Raw genomic sequence first — 16480 nt, forward strand, 5'->3', positions numbered from 1 at the left:
TGGAAGTTAACATATTAGTTACTGCAATTAGTAAACAAAGCCCTTCTTTCTTTCTCCTTTCTACTTGTGTTCCCTCCAGCAATTATTGATTGAACGTCAATTCTGTGTGATGCTGGGGATAAATATAAGGAATATTTAGCCCCTGCTCTCAAAAGGGTATGTTGGAAAAGAGAGAAGAGTAGAAGTGAAGCAATGTTACAGGAATGTGTAAGGGGTGTACTGAGAGGGGCTGTGATGAGAAGGCTGTGTCAGCAACAGCTCCCTAGAAGGGATGTCAGAGCCAAGGGCAAACAGAGGAGTTGGGACCCTTAACAGGGAATAAATGGTATCAATTGAAGGAGATTTTCTTTTTTTGTTGACAGAGAACGAGTAAAAGTATGGAAGTTCACGCCATCCTCTGCTCTGGCTGGGAGAAGCTGCTGGAGACTCCCTACTTGAGGATGTACTCAGTCATGTGCCGTTTTTCACAGTAACCAAGCTGGCAGCTCCGCACTTGGACTTGCTGTCATTAGTCTTTCCTCGATTTATGTTTATAAATTTGTAACTATTTTCTTAAAAGCAAATTGAAATTGACAGCCCTAAAAAGTATTTTTATAACAAAATATACAAATTTTATAAGATGATGAACATGGGAAAAGTGAGAATTCAAAATGTATATAAAGAACTAGGCAAATATAAGGTATTGTTAACATTCTTAAAATATGGAACAAACTTTTAAAATGCTGATAACAGCATAAAAATAGAGAATTTAAACTTTATAATATGCTTAACCAACTAATTTTATAATTCAAGCAATAAATATTTGAGTACTTGATATACGCCAAGCACTCTTCTCTGGGCTTAATGGTAACCAGAGTGAAGTTTCTACTCTGATGGAACTTATATTCTGGAGGCAGAAAACATCAGTCAGAGCCCTAAGGGATGCTCGAAGCGGTGTGCTTTTGTCATCAGCCTGTAAGAGCCTCAGCGGATGGGCTCTGCCAGCTCTCTGCAGCACCACTCCCAGCTCCCCCGTGAGCGCCGTTACCTGCTTCCTCATCTTGTCGCCTGCATCGTCCTCCCTGTAATTCTTCCCCAGTGTGAAAGTCCCAGAAAAACCATGGCCTTTGATCTGTTTCACAAGACCTTCAAAAATTAAACATTTCAGCATCCGTTTCAGGAGACTCCTGTTACGCTGGACATCGTATCTATATATAGAGCTGACATACTTATAGATGGAAAGTATGGAGACTCCCTTTTTTCCATTCATTTCTTTCACGGCTGTCAGGAGCATCACACGTGTAGCTAAATACAAAAGGATATGCTAACTCAGTTGAAACAATTAAATGAAAATTAAATAAAACTCAGTTCATCTTAAAGTGCACTGAGGACTAAGGTAATAAAAAAAATAAGCAAAGATCTACTGAAGGTATGCTGTCTATATACTGTCATTTTGAAGACTATGTAATGAAAGTTTATCTCAACATATTAATTACTATAATGGAAATAATTTGAGAATTACTCATGAATTTGTTAATCTTACAAAGCAACTATCATTTAAAATTATTTTTAAAAATCTCTCACAATAATCTATGTGTATGCTATCATTAATAAGGGAAACATTCATTTGCCATCAGAAACTGAAGTAGCTATGCCTGAGAATAAACAAAGTCTGGTTTAAATTGTAAGCTAAAGAAATTTAAGTGTAATATTGAGCAAAAACTACCTGGACCAAGTCAAATTAAAAAAAAAATTTACTTTGTTAAGATACTATGACTAGTAATTGAACCCATTTATGCAAAGTATAGACAACTATAAACACAATTATTTATAATAATTACACGATATCTCTATATGAGGCTTACAAGGACTACAACAGAGAACATTGTAAAAAGGTATTTTCTTTAAGATATTTCATACTTACGGGGGCAATGAACTTTTTCTTTTGGTTCAATTTCCATATTCTGAGTTTCTGTGTTTTTTACTGGTCCTCCAGAATAAAGTGATGGAATGAAATAATTCACCACTTTTCCCTGATATAAACAACATTCAATAGTCACACAGTGTTTTGCTTTCAGTATTCTGAATTGTTTATTAAAATTAACCCTCCTTCTATTGAGATGCAAAAGAGTTATAAAAAGTTATGAAAGAAAGGGCTAAATATGCTATTCACACATACAAACCTTATTTTTTATTTCGGGGCTTAGAGCTAGCTACTACTTTTAAAAACTGCATATTATCTTGAATTAGCTAAACGTTAAGTGTGGGGACTTCTACAATTAACTTTTTAAGGCTTCTTTAAACAAGGAATTAACCTACTGAATTTATAATAATACTAAAAATAACTTAGAATTAAAATAGCCGAAGAGAAGAAAATGCCAGAAAGAAGTTACTGATAGTTAAAACTGCATACTTGTCCAACTCATTTTTCAGGAAAGGAAATAGGTTTTTTCCATTATATACTCAAATCTGAAAGGCTAACTTTGCAAACCTGACCCTACCAAAAGGTCATATAATCATTAAGGCTGTGAGCACAGTGGGCCTTACAGGTAATTATAGTTGTACCCTTAAGTAGTGGCCTCATTCCAGCAAATTTAATTTTTTTTTTAAACATATCTTTATTGATTTCAGAGAGAGGAAAGGAGGGGGAGAGAAAGAGATACAAACATCAATGATGAGAGAGTCATTGATCGGCTGCCCAGCCCACAACCCGGGCATGTGCCCTGACCAGGAATCTGAACCCCGATCTCCTGGATCTTAGGTCCATGCTCACTGAGCCACGCCCAGCTGGGCCAGCAAATTTAATTTTTTATTTTTTACCTCATTATGGAAAAATATGAACTCTATTTCCTCAATGGAATACTTCTAAAACTCTACAATTTACATTTTGAAACACAATTATATATTTTGGAACAAGGACTTAGAGTTTATTTCATCTAGTACTCTAATGAATAAGCTACGTATCCTTTGACAAAGTTCTAATTATTACATTCTTGATTTACATATCTGAGATTCTGCACAATTAAAAAAAAAGTTCTCAAAAATACTTAGTGGTAATATGGAGATGTTAGCAGTGACAAAACATTTGAGGAAGTAACAGTATTTTCCTAAGGGAGTTTCTCTGACAACTAAAAGGAAGCTTGGTAAGTGCGAGAATATCCCCCTTCCTAGTTGGCCAACATCGCTTGAAAAACCCTGCCGGGTCACACACATCCCATTCTCTGTGCCCACTTGAAGTTAACTACCAGCTAATAAAAGTCATCAGCTGCAGCGTAAATTGAAACTGTTGACTTAAGTGCCAAGCAAATGTTGGACATATGATGATTTATGAGAACATATGTCCCCTGATTTCACAAGCCCTACAGTACTCCTACCTCAGGAAGAGTCAGCGCATCTTGTTTGATATCCTGTCGAGTATGTGTCAGAATCAGAGCCAAAACCTCCACTGTCTTTCCGAGACCCATCTCATCTGCTAAGATTCCACCAAACAACTGTGGCCCAGCACTTGGGTACTCACGGATGATGCTAACAGAAAAAAACAAGAAAAATACATCACAGGAATACAATTAAAATTAGACTGTTCCTAAAGAGAACTAAGAGAAATGCATAAAGTCTAACTTTTAAAACTACATTTTAGGGTAAAACAATTCAAATCCCTATTTCTAGAATTGAAGAACTGTGATAATCAAAAGCTGACAACAAAGTCTGCAAACAGAAGAGTGGTCTTGGGAAACAGCTACCATTTCTCTCTTCTAAAACCAAGGAAACATGTCTGCTTTCTTTGTGACCTTTATGAATTTGGGAATAAAAAATAAGAAGGGCAACAACTACTGATTCACTAGACCTATTTAAGAATTCCTAAAATTTTTATAATAGATGCTGAAAAGTTTAACAAAAAAGATAAATACTGACCCATAATAAGATGACATTTTTACTTAGAATTATAATCTCTTTAAATATCAATAACTAAGCAGCTTAAGTCTCTTGTATAACATTAATTTACTGAAAAATGTCTGGCTTATCTATAAAAATGTCTAATAAGACTTTCACTTAGTATTGAGATACTGTCAAGGCTAAAGACCTATGTTACCAAACTCATACAAGTTTTCCTAATATTTATTTTTAGTATCAAATACATAAATAAAAGTTTTGCCTTACCAGCCTGTGTATGGATTGTAGTAGAGTTTCAAACCCTCAGATGTAACAATCTCTCGCCATAAGAAGTGCAGGGCATTTTCTAAAGAAAAATATAACCATAAAAAGAAGTTTTTGTTTGTTTTCTTTCCTGCCAGATAATGACATTAAAATAAAAATAAGTTAACAGATAGGATACCCAGGTAAGCCCCATACACATGGGGAAAAGGTTAGGATTCCTTTGGGAACCATAGAAAACAGAAGAACTATCAAATGACACATGTGATTTAATCAACAAAATCCAGTCTGTGGACAAAAAAGAATGAATCACTGACACATGCAGCATGGATCAATCTCAAAAATATTATGTTGAAAGAAGCCAACTCTCTCCCCACCCCAGGGGTTCCATTTATTGTTTTAAAAGCAGGCAAAGCTAATTTATGGTGACAGTGGTTGCCTCCAGAAGGGGTTAAAGTATGAGAACCGACTGGGCCATGAGGGAACTTTCTGGGGTGATGGATAGATTTTATGTCAGCACTGTATGATCTGAATATAAAGAAACAGGTAACAAATTGTAACAGTCTATTTACTGAGCCCAATAGAACTAAAATATTATTTCAATATGTAATCAATATAAAAATTATTAATGAGATTTTCACACTTTTTGTACTTTTTGAAATCTGGTATATTTTAAACTTAGAGCACATAATTTGGACAGGCCACCTTTCAAGTCTCAAGAGACATGAGTGGCTAGTGGGCTTTTGGGAAAGTCTAGTTCTATGTCTTCACTGGGTTGCTGTTACACAGATGCATAGATTTGTCAAAACTTATCAAACTGTGCCTTTAAGATCTGTACCTTTTTTTGTATGTAAGTTATGGCTTAATAAAATTAATTAATGAAAAATTATCTCATGTTGAAGAAAAGAATAATCCAGTCTGTGGAAAAAACAATAGAGCTAACAATTTTTTCAACATCTAAAGTTAAGAGGAAAAAGAAACAGAATGAGAGAGGAGATAAAACCTATGAATTAAAAGAAACTAACTAAGAGGCAGCAATTAATTCCAACATACAGATGTTATTTGCATTCAGATTTGAACGAACTGTAAGAGAGAGAGAGAGAAAGGGGGAAGGAAGGATGGGAAGGGAGGAAGGAAGATTTGGGGATATTAAGGAATTACTGGTTTTAAAATTCACTATTTTTTATATATATATACCTGTTTAAAAGAACCCTATCTTTTAATGAAATAAACTGAAATATTAACATACGATAATGTGTGATTACTACTTCAAAATAATTCAGAAGACAGGAGGAGGAGAAGTGGGAAGAAATAATATTGGCTATGAATTGATATTTATATTCCAACATAGAAAGTTTAAAAAAAAGAAGTTTGTTGGATAAAAAAGCATCAGCTGAAACTCATGGGATAAATAAGAGCTATTCATCCTTAACTAAAATAAATCGATACAGGAAGAATAAGAAATGGTCAACACTTCATGTCCTAGAATCATGTAAAAATCTCCCGTTATGCACATCCCTTTGGGTGATAAAGCAGCAGCATAGCCCTGGCCGAGTGGCTCAGGTGGTTGGAGGGTATCCAGTACACTAAAAGGTTGCAGGTTCGATTCCTGGTCAGGGCACATACCTGGGTTGCGGGTTTTACCTGTGGTCAGGGTGTGTGCGGGAGGCAACAAATCGATGTTTCTCTTCCACATCCATGGGTTCTCTCTATCTCCCCTCCTCTCTCTCTAAAAAATCAATGTAAGTATATCCTTGGCTGAGGATTTAAAAAAAAGAAAAAAGAAGTGCCATAAATGACTCCTTTAAGCCTACCACTTTTATGAAAACAGCCAGTAGGTGGCATTTTATTTACTTTGTGGAGTAAAGAAAATAAATGCACACCTAGGAAAATTAGATTAGTCACACATAAGTGTCCCACTGTTGTCAATTAGCTTTCTGTCACTACCATTCCGCATCAATTTTGAAGCCTCTTGCAGATAATTAGCAAGATTCCCACTTGATCAGATTCCAAAGGCAATTCTTAGCTGGAAAGGCATGTGAAAAATTGCTGGGTTTCAAAAAATTCCAATCAAGGGGGCCTTTATTTTGGCTAGAGAAACCATATCAAACTTTTAAGGATAAAAAAACTCGCAAATGAATTTCTCTAGACTTCAATTTTGAGGGATTTCTTAGAAAATCACTTTGTTCATAGTCACATCCAGTCTATCCTATCTTTTCGATGATTTGTTTAATGATCTCATATAATCCCTCTTATCCATTTGCCTTTCTGGACGCGTCTTATACTTGCCGCTAGCGGGAGCACTTCTGAAATGCTCCTGTTGTAGCATCCAATTGACAGCCTCCCTCTGGTAGGGTCTCAGCACAGGAGTCAGCGCAGGATGCTGGACATCCACTTCAACGGGCTGTGTTTCCTGCTGATGCACGTGCTTCACAAAGTGATAGAGCTCATCGACGTCCTGTCCCTCTGGCTCACTCTCTGAATCTTCCTCCTCCTCTTCCAACACATCTGCACGTCCAACAACAAGGGTACTCAAAACCACCAACGTACGTTATGACTACGAGCAGTGCTCACTTCAAAACAGACCACACGCTCTCTACTCTTGGGGCTTAATCAGCGTGCTTGGTGACTGGAAGGCCCTACCCTTAATTCCCTTAATACTTCATAGATCAAAAATCTACCCATCCTTCAAGACAGTTCAGTGCTACTTTTTCCACGGCATGTTTTTCCCCCGTGGTTAGAATGAATGCTCTGCCCTGTGTTCACGCAATACCCTTATACCCTGGATATAGCAATGCATTGTGCCATTCTGCCTGGTAGTGCAATCATCTACGTGTACCTGTCCCTTCTATACTGAACTGTAATGCTCTTTGAGGGCAAAGGCTGTCTTTTGTTTTTATAGCTCCTTAGAGCTGGCACATGCTTTGCCACTGTAGATGTTTAATAAATATTTGAGGAACTGAATGTAAATATCTTTTACAGTTTAAAAAAGGATGATTATTTCACTTTTATATCTTCATATAAAAAATATCCATATGCAAACATAATTTCTCTATGTCTATACGGCAAGGGTTCCCACTGTAAATCTTATGCTAAAAAAAGGGCACTTGATAGCACCTGTAGGCAATTAGGAGGTAAATGTGTAAACCAATAATACACATTTGTAAGAATCAGATTCATTTTGGGGGCACAAATGCCATGTGGAAAATTTGTGCCTACTACAACATAAAAAAAAATTCAAAATCTTGAACAAATTAACGAATCACCTTTAGCTAATGATTTATTTCCAAACTGTTTCAAAACGCCTATAAACTTTTATAGGACACACCCCATATGCTCTACAATGAAGAGTGTACCACAAAACACATAATTTACTTTTCTCAATGAAAAATATGCCATGTAAGATTTTTAAAACTTTACAATTAATGTTTAGTTATATGCTTGGTTATTTCAAATTGTTACTATAGTTGCATAATCTAGTATTGATAACTAAACTGAAGTTTTCCCTTGAAATCCACTGCAGTTTTCCTTCGAAAAGTTCATACTGCATTATTTTTAAAAGGCAGAATAATGAACTTCTTACCCTGACTTCTAAAACTCTAGATGCATTTAAAAGCATTTAAAAGTATTCCTTTCAATTCTGAAACCAGAGACTCATCTTCCTTTTAAGTCTTTAACATGCAAAATGATTTACTAGTATTATGAAGCTTTACAAAGAACGAGCTGCAGAAACAACCCAACCATCAAGCTAGACACTTATTTTCCAAATATTTCAGTACGAAAATTTGCACCTGAAATAATGCTGAGCCACCATAAGCAGGGCTTGGAGAACTTGAGCCATTTTCCAGCAGTGTTGATGGGCTGCACCAAGCCACCTACACTCTCCCTTGGAACCAGTGGCAGGCAACTCTGAAGCTGCAGTCCTGACCAAGGATGCGTTTTGCCAAGAAATAGTAGCAAAATTAACTGGTCTTTTGGGAAGCAGGCTCTTGAGATTATTTGTCAGGCTGCAAAGGAGAGGTGGAATAAAGGGCAGCCAAAGATCTCTGGCCACAACAGAATAAAAGCACAGGAATACTGCACATGCTCCAGTCAGTTTGGATCTGAGAGGCTACCTACTGGCTCCACAAACACTTCTTGACTATATATATATAAGCTGAGCACAGTGTTAAGCAAATAAGCACACAAATCATATTAGTGGGGGCATTTCAAAAAAGTGTAATTTTGTCATACAGAGATTTTTAGGGAGTTTATTTAATTTTTATTATGGTTTTATTAGCTGTTTTTCTGGTTGCTATATATATAAGAGTTGAGGGGAAACCCAAAACTCTTTAAGTAACAGCAATTTTTAAGTTTACTTTAAAAATTACCTGGAATAATAAAATTGTATAACTTTTCCATCACTCTCTTCATGAGTTGATTGAACTTTTTCATTCTTGAATTTGCATCGCTCAAAAAGTCTAGTTTCGCGAGGCCATCTTCCAAAAGATAAATTCCAACCTAGAAAGAACCAACATAGAAATATTTTTAATTGTAGTATGCCATTTTTTTTAATTTTTAAAAATATATATATCTTTATTGATTTCAGAGAGAAGAAAGAAAAGGGAGAGAGAGAGAAACATCAATGATGAGAGTCACTGATTGGCTGGCTGCCTCCTGCATGCCCCTGACTGGGAATCGAGCCCACAACCCAGGCATGTGCCCTGACCGGGAATCGAACCCCGACTGCCTAGATTCTAGGCTGACGCTCAACTGCTGAGCCATGCCCGGCTGGGCCTATGCCACTCTTTATGAGAAAATTAAAAAAAAAAATTTTTTTACCATCACCATTTAAAAAAATATTCACACTATTTGTCCCACAAACACCAAATATATACATACCAAATCTCCCTCATGTATTTTCACTTTCAATAACAAATTCATTCCACAAATGCAGTGCCTACTATGTGCGATGCACCATTCAAGTTGCTAGAAAAAAATACTTCCCCTAACTGGAACCAAACTTGGGAAGATGTAACAAGAACACCAATTCTACCCACCAAGTCAATGATTTCCAAACTTGACGAGCATCAGAATAATCAGTGAAGTTGGCTAAGAATGCAGATTCTCCCAGAAGATGCTGATGCACATGCCAGGAGTTAGACTTGGGAATCCCTGTTACTAGATTAAACATTTAAGTGTATAAAAAAACTGAACTTGATTCATGTTTTATATCTTGATTCTGTGAAGAAATGCAGGATAAAGTTTTAGTCTAAATACCTGAATTGGAATAATGGCACTGGTATTTAGGAGCTAAATAAACAAAAAAATAATTTATTTGTTTTGACCTAAATGTTGTCATTGGAAAATGGAGAGAAGCCTGTATGAGACAGCCCAGATGATACAATTTAAAAGCTTCCTAAAGGTAAGTGCAGTTTCCTTCATTTCCCTCTATTACCCTGACCTGATTCCCTTATCACTGAGATTCTCATTTTCTTTCTCTAAAGAGCAAGACTCCGACCCAGCATTACAAAGGAATGGGTGGCAAAGCATTTAAACATTCACACACCTTGGCTAGTGAGTAGCAGAACCAACTCCTGTGAATAATAAATTTATTCATTCATTTACTGAAAATCTCTTCAGTATCAGGAACTTTACCAGGCTGTGAAGATAAAAGACTTCACAGTCTAGGGAGGGATAAAGATCTAAAATGTAAGTACACTACAAGCGACCAAGCAAAATTAAGCATATGCATCAGGTCTGACGGGGAAGGGCACGTTAGCACCATCCATGGAGTTTGAGAAAAGCTCTCCCTAGATGAAGTAAGCTCTGAGCTGAATATTAAAGAATGACCAGGCGTTATCAGGGAAGGGGAAGGGGACAGCCCAGGCAGAGGGAGCTGTGAAAGCAAAAGCAAAGATGCAAAAAGATGACAGGAAATATACAGGAAACAAATCAATTTGGAATTTCTGGGGCAAAACAAAAAGCCAGAGTGGTAAAAGGTGGGGCTGGAGAAGCAGACAAAGGTGTACCGAAGGGAAGACTTATACCCAGATTAGACTTAATTCTGAGGCAGTAAGGAACAGAACTCCACTTGCACTTCACATTATACTATTTTGGAGACAAAGCAGATGAAAGAGTTGAAAAGGCGAGCAGGGAAATGGCCCAAGGACTGCTACTGGAAGAGGAAGGGAAATGAAGAGCAGAACGAGTCACAAAGAGTAGAGCTGGGGAGGAGGACTCGAGAAGATCTCCTTGAAAAAGTTCAACCTGAAAATAATTAGCTATAATATAGGTACATATATTTTATGGCTATTGAAAGCCCGAAATAAAGTTTACTTTGAAACTTGATGAGAGGTTTACTGCGGGCTTTTCAAACCTTCCTTCTAAGGGAACTTCGAAGAGGACTGCCCATGCAGAAGAACCTTAAAGACCCCACAGAAACCGAGTACCTTAATAACGTGATTCCCTTCTGGTCTGTGGTAAAGCTTTATTCTTCTCTTCTTTTGCAGCCATCCCAAATCCTCTAACATCTCCCCACTGAAGGACGATTCCACTCGCGCACCCTTGTCACAAACACCGGCTGGCTCGCTGAGCCCTTTTTTCTGTCTCTCTGTGTCTATGCATTCTGAACAAGCACAGATCAGGAACTGACTGCTCGACTCTGAACTCATCAGTGTAAAACTCCTTTCAGAAAAATTTTCAATTACACTCTGTTCAGGAAGAAGCTGAAGAGTGAATTCTCCTAGAAGTGCTTTCCAAGAATTGTCAAAGTGAGAGGGAGAAATCACAATATTCAGCTTTACAGACAAAGGGAAAAAGGTGTCACCAGTGTCTTCTCTACTGGCCGACTTCGGGACGCTCACTGTCTCTGAGCACCTCTTTTTATCTCTGTGACACACTTCTTCCTTCAGGCTGTCGTCTAGGATGATGCACTGAGCAGAAGAGGAATCTGAAGCTGGGTGGGGCTGCTCGTCATCAGTTAGGGTGAGAGGCTCATTCCTTCTGTCCTCATGCATGTTCCAACGAAGCTGCTGCTGCCTTTCTTCGTCCACTCTCACTGGGGGAGCCCGTTTCCGTCGGCTGCTCATTTTCACGTTTTCTTGGTTGGTAAATGTGAACTCTAGAAGACAAATGCAACAGTAGGCATTCCAGGAGATAATGTTAGTGTTGAAGTGCTCCCCATGAGAAATTTGGCATAAATTAGTAGTGCATATGCATAATGTGAAATCTTTGGAGATATGAAAAGCAATGGATAATATTTTTAATAAGTCAAACATAGCTAAGGAACACGCTGACCATAATTCATGTAGCACACAAGTTCTGATGGTCTTACTGGTCATTAATGGATAAATTTAATAATGATATGTTGTATAAAATAAGATAAATTCTAAAAATACATTTAATGAGCAGCATGACAGTAAAGTAAATCTCTCGAATATCCTGGAAATACTTGGAAGAATTTTAGTAACATGTAAATTATCATCACTACAGAATTTCAAATTTGTTTTATAAACCCAAATGGTTAACAAAACTTCAGTTGATCCTTACATACCTTAAAAAATCCCCAAAAATATATCTTTCAAAAGAGGAAGATAAAAATATAGAAATACATTTCTTTTGTGGATTAGCAGATAAAAAGGTTAAAAGGGATAGCTGGGCAAGGAATAAGGGGATGATGGCAACCAGGGGAAATGGAGCAGATAAAACAAGAGAACAAAAAATGTACGGGTGCCTGAACTGCACGCAGTGAGTGGATGAAACAGCTGCGGTGCATTTACACAACGAACTACTACTCAGCCGCAAAAAAGGGAACCTTATCTTTTGCAACAGCATGGATGGACCTGGAGAGTATTATGCTAAATGAAATAAGCCAGAAAAATAAGTACCATATAATTTCACTTATATGTGAAATCTAATGAACAAAACAAACAAAGTGGTGACAGGCTCATGGATGCAGAGAACAGACTGACAGCTGTCAGAGGGGAGGGGACAGGGGACAGGGTGAGAAGGGTGAAGAAATTAAGCAAAGAAGAAAAAAGAAAGACTCATGGACACAGACAACAGTACGGTGATCGCCAGAGGGAAGGGGGGCTGGGGGAGGTAGCAGAGGGTAAAGAGGGATAAATGGTGATGGAAGGAGACTTGACTTGGGTGGTGAACACACAATACAATATCCTGATGATGTATTATAGAACTGTCCACCTGAAACCTATGTAATTTTATTAACCAATGTCACCCCAATAAATTCAATTAAAAAATAAAGAATGAAACAAAAAAAATAAACTAAACTCACTGGTTTCCAAAAATAAAATGTATGGAAAAAAGGAAAAGAGAGCTTTGCTATTTCAAAGGGGGAAACTGGTCTGAAAGCAGTCTACATGAGGTAGGCCTCAAAGGACACTTTTCCCAAAATAATAGCCTATTCCTACATGAAACACTGAATAACTCGCAGAGATTAAGTCATAAAGTCATAGCGATGGTTGGTGCCTATTTCAACCTATTCCAACCATGTAGCTGGAAAAAAAAAAAAAGGTGTATAAACAATTAAAAATTGGTTTCAAGTGCAGTTTAAGAAATAATTTCAACAATTAATTCCATTTCTGAATAAAACCTAATCAGATACTTGCTGAGTCCCCATTATGTACGTAACACCGTGCTATATTTTAGGAGAGGACATAAAAGATACATAAATCAAATCATGGTCTTTAATTTGGTACAGACAATAAACTGTGTTCTGGTTTCTTCAATCTGAGCACATAGAGCAGTCTACACCCCTCTACCCCCTAAGCCCCCATCCCTAACTACCCTGCTCCAAATCTAGGAGAGAATAAGAAAAATGTTTTAAAGAAACAATTAAGAAATACATAGTCCTGTTTAAAACTACGACAACAGCAACAACAACAACAAACCATCAGGGAAAATCTCACTGCACCAGAAACTTTGAGGAATTCCTAAGAACAATGCACAGGCAATCAGACTGAAAAGCTAAGTGGTCGTGTGAATTAGCACCAACAGGGCTTCCATGCACAGTGGTGGCAGAGCTGGTAGTAGAACCCAAAGTGGGTCCAGGGCTACAAACACGGGCAATAATGGAGCAATAGAGTGGGAACTGGCAGGTTCTTACCTTCCCTCTCTCTCACAAAGGCAAGACAGCCGTGGCGGAGGAATCTAATTTCTGGGAGAACAATGCGCACACTAGAAAGATATCCATTGTCACCAAGTACAAAAGAAAAAGCTTATGACAATGGACTCTGCCCATAGAGGTTTCCCCCATTATCACTGAACAGAATAGAAAACTAGTCCCAGCAGCTGCTGCTGACCCTCCCCTTAAGCAAACTGTACAAGCCGAAACAATGAAAGTGAAATAGGAATCTGAACTGCAAAGATGAGCTCACAATCAACAATCAAACATTAAGGGATCTTCAACAGGAAAATAAATCAACAAAGACAAACTTTCACCCAGGACACAGATGAAGCAATCTACATATATAGGACTTTATTATATTTACAATCATCATCATAGATCAAAGAGTCTCAAACTTGACTGCACATTAGAATCACCTGTGGAAACTTTAAAAAATCCTAATGCCCCCCCTCCCCAGGTACTACCCCAGAAACTGAGCATACATTTTTAACTACATAATAAAATAAAATAAAATAAAATAAAATAATAAAATAAAATAAAAATAAAATAAATAAAATAAAATAAATAAAATAAAATAAATAAAATAAAATAAAAATAAAATAAATAAAATAAAATAAAATAATAAAATAAAATAAAATAAATTAAATAAAAATATCTTGTTTTGGTTGATTCTTTTCCTAAGGGATCTCTATCCAGGAATGATAATAAGCTACTTATAACCATAATGTTAATGGGCAGCTGGTAAGTCACATTCTGGTTGGTGTATCTCTAACCATATACCAAATCCTTCTCCTGGCTTTCTCCATGCCACAGGAATTCCACTTGGGATGGTTCTACTCCATCTTCCTCCCCTTAAATATCAGTGTTTGTGTAAAACATGATTATATGCAGTTTTCTATATGGACTGAAATTTTACTGCCCTGCATTTAAATGCAAATTCCTTTTGCTTGAAACACTCTTTCATACTTTTCTGACTGTCACTGTCCCAATCTTCCCCTCAAAACCCTCCATGACCAGGCCTGCTGAGCTAAGAGCCTCTCCTCCTCGATCCCAACTGCTACAGTGTTCCCAACAGTTTCGCTATGAACACCTTGAAAACTGGGCAGCAACAGTATCCTATTCAGCATTGTACCTCCAGTACCAAGCCAGTGCCAGGATGGAAATGATATACAAAAGAAGGTGAAACAAAGATCTCTAACTCATGAATCCCCTCCCCTTTTTTAAAGATCTGCTAGTACATTGCTCACATTTCTTTTTGGACTCACATCTCTTAACCACATTCTAGAAGACTATAGGGAATGTGAAACTTCCTTATTATTTCTGGCCCAGAATGAGACATACAAAACTGACTGACCCGCATCTTTAACAATAAACAAAGATTGCTAGAAAAGTGTAAAATCTTAAGTTAATAAGACAATAAAACAAATGAATATCAATTAAACTTAAAATCAGATCCTCCCACCCCAAATGATGATCTCCTCATTAAAAGACACAAATCCTGAATTACGACACATTGATGGCAGACCTGGGTTTAGGCTATTAAGGGCACAGAAGTATGTATTTGCTACATGGACAGGTCCAAGGGTGAGCCCTATATAAGCAAAGCCCAATCACTACTAATGGCTGAGAAGCTCTCAACAATCTAGTATCAGCGCAGTCTTTTTCCGTTGTGATGACTTCAGCAGGATGAGAGTATTTTCATCTGCTGAACCCTGTAACATGCGTTAGTCACATAAACTTGAAACATACCTCCATGAGCAGCTTTTTCACCAGCGGGTTCTGCTTCCCTCAAATCCTTCTAGCCTGAACGCTTTATAAAAGAGTTTTTAAAAATAATTCTGTAAGTACAGTTCTTTCGGGCTGAACAAAAAGATGCTATATGGAATAGCATCTTTCAAAAGTATTTTATTCTCAACTGCCGGCTCATTGGCTACCTGGTCGGGCAGACCCTGGGAAGCACAGGCTGTGCCATCAGGGTCCCCCCCCCCCCGCTGTGTCCGCAGCCCCCTGGCTGACCACAGGCCAGCCGGTCTTTTTGGTGTGAGTACAGAGATCACAGGTCATTTCTATCCATGGGCATCTCATCATTCTTGCCATTACTCAACAGAAAAATTAAAACTAGCTGTAAAGACTGAAAAATGATTTTACTTTGTTCGGTGAGAGCCTCCAGTTAATTTAAACCCAAGTTGGGGAAGCACCAAACATGTAGGGTTTCTACCTCGGGCCCGGAGGTCGCGTCCCTGGAAGAAAGGCACGGGCTCCGGGTCGCTACCGAGGACACCGCGCACCCGACGGCGACCCGCGGCCGCCGGGCACACGTCTCGGTGCAGAAACCCGGCAACTCCCGCGGGGTCCAAAGGCGGAACGCGCCCGAGGGTGGGGTGGCGTCGGCCGCGAACGTAACCAACCCGGCCCCAGCGGCGACGGCGAACTCTGCGGCCGGCGTGGAAGCCCGGCCCCGCGGCGCCCGCACGGCAGCCTCGCGCCCCGAGCCCCGGCGGCGCCCGCGCCCCGCGCCGGGGGCCCGCAGCGGCCGCGGCGCCCACGCCGCCGGCGCCCAAGGGCCCGGAGGCAGTTGGAGCAAAGCCGCCACCCCGGGGCCCGGGAGGCGACGGCAGCCGCTCGGACGCTCCCACTGGACCCCGCAGGCCCAGGCCCCGGCGACCAGCACGGGCCCCTCGCACGCCCCGCCCGGTCCCGGGGACGCCGCGGCGGCCCGAGGCCCGCACGGCCGGGCTGCGGAAGGTCGGGGCGACTCGCGCTGCGGCCCCCTTAGCCCTTCAGCTTCCCGGGCTCCAGAACAACCGAGTCCTCCCTCCTTGGGGGCCTCCGTCGCGGTCCAAAGTTCCTGACCTCTGACCCCTGACCCCCATCACCTGAGCGCCTACCTGCCTAGGCGGGTTCTCCACGCCTCCTCTTAGCCTCTCTGCACCAGGGCCCTCTAAGGTCCCCGCAGGGCCGGGGCACGCAGTCGCCACCCACCCAACATCCGCCTGCGGTGGGCGCGCGCTTTACCCTGGTCTGCGTCGGGGTCCCCGGGGGAGGCGGAAACCACGGTTCCCGGCTGCCGGGCGCGCGCCCGAGCGTGGGGTCAAGGCGCGCGCGCACGTCGAGCTGCCCCGCCCCCTTCCTCCGGCCGCGGCTTCAGGAGCCGCTTCTACGCAAGTCCGTACAGCTGCATCTCAGATGGGATACAGTTGGAATCTCGCGATAGCTCTGCCC

General features: G+C 39.9%; 1 protein-coding gene across 2 annotated transcripts in view; it reads right to left on the reverse strand.

Moving 5' to 3' along the window:
• The window catches only part of SHPRH (SNF2 histone linker PHD RING helicase), a 56421-nt gene extending 40186 nt beyond the window's left edge, over window positions 1-16235 (reverse strand). The window contains exons 1-8 of one of the 2 annotated variants that reach the window (XM_016223948.2): window positions 16147-16235; window positions 10563-11233; window positions 8502-8631; window positions 6421-6639; window positions 4138-4216; window positions 3354-3504; window positions 1904-2012; window positions 1028-1284 (exon numbers count right to left, since the gene is read on the reverse strand). In XM_016223948.2, the coding sequence (XP_016079434.2) occupies window positions 1028-1284; window positions 1904-2012; window positions 3354-3504; window positions 4138-4216; window positions 6421-6639; window positions 8502-8631; window positions 10563-11201 (1584 nt within the window). In that variant the 5' untranslated portion in view covers window positions 11202-11233; window positions 16147-16235. Of the gene's footprint in view, window positions 1-1027; window positions 1285-1903; window positions 2013-3353; window positions 3505-4137; window positions 4217-6420; window positions 6640-8501; window positions 8632-10562; window positions 12111-16146 lie in introns of those variants that run through there. The other variant, XM_016223947.2, reaches the window with a different exon arrangement.
• Window positions 16236-16480: the final 245 nt, after the last annotated feature.

Source organism: Miniopterus natalensis, chromosome 5, assembly GCF_054644295.1.
Source record: "Miniopterus natalensis isolate mMinNat1 chromosome 5, mMinNat1.hap1, whole genome shotgun sequence".
NCBI classification, from domain to species: Eukaryota; Metazoa; Chordata; class Mammalia; order Chiroptera; family Miniopteridae; genus Miniopterus; species Miniopterus natalensis.